This window comes from Solanum verrucosum, unplaced genomic scaffold, assembly GCF_900185275.1.
Source record: "Solanum verrucosum unplaced genomic scaffold, falcon-dt-bn FXZP01000183.1, whole genome shotgun sequence".
NCBI lineage: Eukaryota > Viridiplantae > Streptophyta > Magnoliopsida > Solanales > Solanaceae > Solanum > Solanum verrucosum.
Window position 1 is genome coordinate 4,861,738 of NW_026020430.1, and position 7,745 is coordinate 4,869,482.

Here is a 7,745-nt window from a genome sequence, read left to right on the forward strand (position 1 = left end):
TTCGGTCAACCGACCTACATCCACAAAGGAGATGAGCAATTCACTATATAAACATGTTAGAGTACAAAATTTAGAGAGAAATAACCTCACTCAATTCACACGGAATACAAAGAGGTCCTGCAAATTCTCCCCTCTTACCAAAACTCTCAAAGTCCCTAGGACTACATTGTGAATGCTTATTAAGTTAGAAGGAAAGAGCCTCTATTTATAAAGTCCTAAATTTTTCCTTACAAGAAAAAATTAGCCAAATATGGAGACTTTTTTTTTTTCATTTTAGGAAAAGGAAAACCTATTTATGATAAGAAACACAGGGCAATTAATATTCAACATATATATCCCTCCGTATCAATATAAGCATCTTACTTTTCTTTTTAGTAGTATTATGTACTTGGTTATTCTTAAATTCTAATAATCTAAGTACATATCATGCATGTTTAAAATCACAAAATTGAAATTGGTCATATGGAATTATTAAATATATAGTTCTTACAAGAATGTTGAGTTTTCCATCAAATTCCAAGGAAACCTTTTCCATGAGTTGTACTCTTTGCTCTTTAGATGATACATCACATACACAACCTTTTACTTGAAGGCCTTTGTCAGTCCACTTCTTCAAACATTCATTGAGGACTGATTCAGTCCTTGAACATGTGTACACTTTTGCACCAAGTTCACAAAGCTCCTCCACAATTGCATGCCTACAAAAAAAAACATGTACATGAGACAGATTTTTCTTATTCGTACCAGTTCTGAATTAACTATCCAATGTCCAGTGAAACAAGGCCCTCAAAGAAATTATCTGCCCCCCCGCCCCCCCCCCCCCCTCCCTCATGATTGAGGACCCATGTCCTTTGCCCTCGATCAAAGGTAATCTATTTCCTAAAGCGACTTTCTATCCCCCCCCCCCCCATGATTGAGGATCCATGTCCTTTGCCCTCGATCAAAGGTAATCTATTTCCTAAAGTGACTTTCTATCTGCCCCCCCTCCCCCTCATGATTGAGGACCCATGTCCTTTGCCCTCGATCAAAGTAATCTATTTCCTAAAGTGACTTTCTGGGAGAAAAAAATCATAATTGAGTGACTTTAAGGTTATAAATGAAAGTTGAGTGATTTTCTGTGTAAAGAAGTATTAGTTGAGTAACCATATGAGATATTAACTCTTACGAGACTACATATAAAATATTTCAATTTTCACTATTTCTTGTTTGAACCTTGGTGCCTTTGTATATAAATTTATTTGGAAAATGGATATTTTTAACTTATTAGGCTATTATATGAGTATTTCGGGATCAAACTATTGATGATAGAGACATTTTAAAGCTATACTATAACAAATGACATTTTTATTCAATTTTGTATAGTTTAACGGCATATTCAATAATGCAATAGTAGTTTGAGTTTCCTCCGTCTTTTTTCAAACTATTAATGTTTTATTTAAGCTGAGAATCTACTGGAAATAGTTATATTTTTTTAATTATGAGATAAGAATATAATATATGTACATTTTATCTTTCTCAAAATTCCACTTATGAAACTTTACAATGAATATGTTATTATTATGTTTTTTAATCGATCTAAAAAACAAAAATACTTTTTTATCTTTAGTAATAATTTTATTTATACTTATTTTATTTTTAATAAAATAATTTATACCCTACTTGTTTTAAACCATAATTTTTTATAAATATTTTTTTATTTTTTAAATTTCGTATCTCATCGCCATCGGAATCAAACGATTTTTTTTCCTTTTTTAAGTCTGCAAATTCACGTGACTCTTATCTCTAAAGGAATACACTGAGTCACTGATTTGCAATAATTTAAACAGTACAAAGTAATATTCCAACTAATATCTATATATATACTATAACTTTTTATTTTATTTTTTAAAATTTTCGACATTTTCCACCTGCAGATTCGGAATATTAGGTTATATACTTATATATATCATTTATTTAAGTGTAATTGCCGACCAGTACAATGAATTGGAATTATAGTGGTCGTTTGGTGTGAGTGATAAGAATAAATAGTCATGAGATAAAAAAAAATAGTTCAGGGATAATATGTTGGTTTCTTGTTTGGTTGTCATGTTTGGCATAACTTGTCCCACCGTTTAGACCATAGTGATGAAATAAGTTATATCAGGATAACTAATCCTAGGATAATTAATCCTGGAATAACCTGTTCCCAGGATAGCTCCGAAATCATGCATATGATACTTATCATATGTTTTGCAATTAATTAAAGGTAATTGATTAAATTTAAGATCTGTTATCACATAAATCAAACTTTAACAATGCAAGCTTGAAAAATAGCTCCAAGAATCTTTGAAAATTTATGCATATGATATTTATTAATATGTTTTATTATTAAATAATAGATTTTAAAAAAATAATAATTATGAAGTTAGTATAAGTTATGGAGTTGTCTTTGATATAAAATGTTTTCTTTTTCAATCCCGAATTCAATATTTTAGATCCCAACAAATGAAAAAATAAAACAAAATTAAAAGAACTTCTAAAAGCTAGAATATAATGGTGTTGCTCGGATGGTAAGCACCCCTCACTTCTAACCCGAAGGTTGTGAGTTCGAGTCACCAAGGAAGCAAAAGGGATGGAAGCTCCTAGGAGGGATAAAAATATAAAAATATAAAAATAATCGAATAACAAACTAATTATTATCTCTTTTATTAAATATAATACTTTATTATTGTTGTTACTATCCAGGAGTAATAAAAACTGACATTTCATGTTTTTGTGCTATTTTGATTGGTTAATCTTGTATTGATAGCCTTTTCATGAAAAATATTTGGGTCGTATTGCTCCATTTTATTCATCTTTTGATATTCTCTTTTGAGATCCGTTTGGTAGAGTTTATTACAAATATAATATATGTATTAATTTATGTATTAATAATATCTTGTTGGTACATTTTTTTCATGTCATATATAATTAATATTTTTATTAGTTATATACTCTATTGTGTATTGATGAATGTATTATTAATACGATGAATTTTTAGATATTAGTAATACAAAAGGATTTAATACATGTATTAGCATGGTTAAAGACTCATGAATTACCTCTCAAAACTCCTTTTATTCCTTTTTCCACCATAGTTGTGAAGGATATTTTTGTAAATAAATATTTTTATGCAATGCATGTTATTTTTAGTATATCAAACCAAACAATGCATAAGAAATAATTTATTCATAATTAATACAAATATAACTAATACAAGCATTACACATACAAATATTACTAATATATTTTATTTAGCATCATTTTTATATACAATCTTACACGTACCAGCTTTAATCGTCAAGTTATGCCAACCATTATAATGGACCCACAAAATAATGTAGTCTTTGAATATCCTGTTTTTTTCATTTATAAATTTTAGAGTTGAAACTTTAAATTTCAAAATTTAAAGGTGTATCGGAATATGTATTTTATTTAAAATTGTGTTGTGGACCATTCTGTCCACTTTTCAATATTCCCTTTAAAGTCGTACACGTATCTTTAATTGTCAAGTTATGTCTATTATCATGAAATACAGTCATACACGTATTTTTAATTGTCAAGTTATGTCTATTATCATGAAATACAGTCATACACGTATTTTTAATTGTCAAGTTATGTCTATTATCACGAAATAAGTTATTTTGCTATATATAAGCAAAGGATTAAAAAAAGATTTTTATATATAGTGATTTATTATATTATTAGTATAATTTAGCATATTATATATATCAGGCTACTTATCATTTACTCTGTTCATAACTAATGTTATTATTAGAGTTACTTATAATTTTTTTTAAAGACAAATTGCATGCTCAATATTTCAATCAAATCATTTGATTAAATGCAAAGTCCAAGTCAATGATAACAATGACGGTGTGAGAGGAGACTTTCTTCGAGCTAGAATGTGTGCTTTTATTTATATATAAGTACACAAGTCTTCGATATTTCTATCCAATAATGGATTATTTAATGTTGTTCAAATTTTATTTCCTCGCAATTTTTCAATTGACACTAAATCATAGTCTATAACAATAGTAAAGGAAAATACACGCAGTATTTATGCAAGAATTCTACACATTTAGGGTGTGTTTGGTAGGAAGAAAAATGTTTTCTGAAAAACAAGTATATTTTTTATTTATTTTCTCATGTTTGGTTGGTTAGTAGAAAATATTTTCCCAAAAAGATTTTTTAGTGTTTGATTTATAAATAATTTTTTTTTTTTGAGAAAATATCTTTTATTTTTATTTTATTTTTTATAGAGAGTAGAAAATAAATTTTGAATTGAAATTGAAAATACTTTTTAAAATAAAACTTAATTCTTTTAGGGTGGGGTGGTGGGGCTGGCGCAGCGGGGTGAGATGAAAAAAATAAAAAATTGAAATTAAAAATATTTTTTATAAATAAACTTAAATATTTATTTTTAATATTTCGTATCTAATCAGAATCAAACGATTCTTTTTTCGTTTTTTAAGTCTCGGCTACTTCACGTGACTCCGACTCTGAAGGAGTACGCTGATTTGCAATAATTTAAACAGTTTTAAAAGTAATCCAACTAATTTCTATATATTATAAATCTTTTTATTTTATTTTTTAATTTTCGACATTTTCCACTTGGAATATTGGGTTATATATATCATTTATTTAAGTGTAATTGCCGGCCAGTACAATGAATTTTGGAAGTGCAATTCAAACTCTATTTTGAAAAATAGCCCCAAGATCATGCATATGATACTTATCATATGTTTTGCAACTAATTAAAGGTAATTGATTAAATTTAAGTTTTGTTATCACATAAATCAAACTTTAACAATGCAAGCTTGAAAAATAGCTCCAAGAATCTTTTTTTAGAAAACTTATGCATATGATATTTATTATATGTTTTACTATTAAATAATAGATTTTTTTTTAAAAAAAATTATGAGTTAGTATAAGTTATGGAGTTGTCTTTGATATAAAATGTTTTTTTTTTCAATCCCGAATTCAATATTTTAGATCCCAACAAATGAAAAAACAAAACAAAATTAAAAGAACTTCTAAAAGCTAGACTGTAATCGAATAACATACTAATTATTGTGTCTTTTATTATATACTACTTTATTTTATTAATATCTTAATAAATTTCTAGGTATTAACTAATGCTTGCATTAGTTATACTCTATTGTGCATTGAGTAGTGTATTATTAATAGCGTAGAATTTTTCTAGATATTTGTTATGCATAGGGATTTAACACATGTATTAACATGGTTAAAGACTCAATTACCCCTCAAAACCTCTTTTCCACCTTTGTTGTGAAGGATATTTTTGTATTTAATTATTTTTATACCATGTATATTATTTTTAGTATATCAAATCAAACAATGCATAAAAAATAATTTATTCATAATTAATGCAAACAAAAGCAATACAAGTATTGCTCATACAAACGTTACTAATCTGCTCTATTAAGCATCATTTGTATACGTACACAGTTTTACCGTTACCTTTAATTCTCAAGTTATGCTATAATGGACCCACAAAATGATGTAGCCTTTGAATTTCTTGTTTCATTATTGATTTAAAGTTGAAACTTTAAATTTTAAAATTTGAAGTTGTATCTGAATATGTATTTTATTTGAGTTTGGATATGTATTGTCAAGTTATGTCTATTATCACGAAATAAGTTATTTCGCTATATATAAATAAATGATTAAAAAAAGATTTATATATATAGCGATTTATTATATTATTAATATAATTTAACATATTATATATATCAGTTACTTATCATTTACTCTACGTTAATAACCGTGTTATTATTAGAATTACTTATAAAAAAAAAAATTAAGTGATGATGGTGTGAGAGGAGACTTCCTTCTTCAACTATTTAAGAGCTAGAATGTGTATTTTTTTTTATATATAAGTACACAAGTCTTCGATCTTCCTATCCAACGTCCATTTTTCGATTGACACTAAACCATAGTCTAAAACAACATTAAAGGAAAATACTAATTCTACCTAAATTTTATGTTAATTATTCAATGCTAAATATACAACTATAAGTACTTTATGTTATACACGCGAATTATACAAATATATACAAACACAGATTATTTTAAACTTGAGTAATTAAAATAGAAAATAGATGGTGAAATAAATCTTTTTAATTTGGTAGAGTTTCTCCGTGTTACGAATTTATTTTGTCAATTTCCTCCCCTGTATTTTTCCATGGACCAGAGATGATTCATTTTGGAGACCACTAATCACAGACATTATGCGGTTTCCAAGGTATAAATGTCTTATCTGTGTATGTTAACATGGTATATCTAGACGTACATTTATACTGTCGGTATATATATAGAATTTAAACTCAGAAAAATTATAGAAATTAAAGGCTCACCCAATTCCATAAGTGCCTCCAGTGACAAGAGCCACCAAACCATTAAGTGACCATCTGGATCCTCCAACCTTTGCCATTGTGAAATTTCTTTTGTCTAGCTAATTGATTATTCAAAAAAAAAAAATTATTGCAAGTATATAGTAGTATTGTTTTCATAAAGAAGATACTATATGTGACCTATAAATACTACAATTTTTATGTTGGTGGGCATTTAATTATTTGAGCATTATTGTCATGTGCATTGAATACGATAAGCATGGGCTCTATCTTATGAAATCTTAGAGAAACATAATTGATCTAGCTATATATATAGGGATCCCATATATATATACTATAATAATTTGGTGTGAGGGATAAAAATAAATAGTGATGGGATAAATTTTTTGTATCTTGTTTGGGATAACTTACCCCAATATTTATATCATAATGATGAGATAAATTATACCATATATATAGTGGGGTATATAAGTTATCCCAGAATTACTAATCTTGAAATAACTTGTTCCCAACCAAACGACTAATGTCATTTAATACCACTTAGACTTTCACCTCTCAATGCTATTAATTAATTAGAATTACTTGGCATTATCGTTTAAATGATTTGATTGATTATAACAATATATAATATATTAGTATTAGTATAATCTTAGAAGTAGCTCAGGGGCGGCTCAACGTAATTGGGGGCCTAAAGCGAAATTTCAATTGACGCTTAACAAATTTCATACATATTTATTTTAAAATTTATTTTTCTAACTATTTAGATGCAAATTATTACTTAATTTTTTTTATAGATGATTTTTTCGAGTACTTCTTTTTATTTATAATTATTAGTTTTAGGTAAGATTTTATCAATTTAACGTTGAAAAATATTATTTTATTAAAGCAATCATTATATGAATTGTTAACACAATTCTATAAGTAATAAGTTGATAAACTTTAAGCAAAAATGAGTTTTAAAAAATAAATAATGTGAATGTTAGCAAAGAAATGTAACAAAAAATATATACTATATACTTTTTATTATAAATAATTATTATTTTAAATAAAAAAATAACACATAATTTATTTTTGATAAAAATTTGAGGCCTTTCAAAGTTGGGGGCCTAAGGCATATGCCTTTATTTTTATAAGGCAGAGCCGCCCCTGAAGTAGCTAGAGTCTGTAAGGATGGTGTGTATGCTATTGTATCGCTATTTTGTAAAGGTAAAGAAGCTTGATTCAAGTAAATCATAATCCCTCTGTCCCTAATTACTTGGAATAACTTGTTCCCAACCAAACGACTAATGTCATTTAATATCACTTAGACTTTCACCTCTCAATGCTATTAATTAATTAGAATTACTTGGC

The 7,745-nt window shown here is 27.1% G+C and overlaps 3 protein-coding genes across 4 annotated transcripts in view; 1 reads left to right on the forward strand and 2 right to left on the reverse strand.

Annotated features, from left to right (window-relative positions):
- Window positions 1–7,745, reverse strand: part of LOC125807744 (wound-induced basic protein) — a 125,665-nt gene that overhangs the window by 110,753 nt on the left and 7,167 nt on the right. The gene's annotated exons all lie outside the window — the stretch shown is intronic.
- LOC125807725 (probable pectate lyase 8) overlaps window positions 1–7,745 on the forward strand; it is a 104,321-nt gene that overhangs the window by 26,096 nt on the left and 70,480 nt on the right. The gene's annotated exons all lie outside the window — the stretch shown is intronic.
- Window positions 1–7,745, reverse strand: part of LOC125807735 (tropinone reductase homolog At5g06060-like) — a 29,258-nt gene that overhangs the window by 2,434 nt on the left and 19,079 nt on the right. The window contains exons 1-2 of one of the 2 annotated variants that reach the window (XM_049487470.1): window positions 6,399–6,618; window positions 491–698 (exon numbers count right to left, since the gene is read on the reverse strand). In XM_049487470.1, the coding sequence (XP_049343427.1) occupies window positions 491–698; window positions 6,399–6,475 (285 nt within the window). In that variant the 5' untranslated portion in view covers window positions 6,476–6,618. Of the gene's footprint in view, window positions 1–490; window positions 699–6,398; window positions 6,619–7,745 lie in introns of those variants that run through there. The other variant, XM_049487471.1, reaches the window with a different exon arrangement.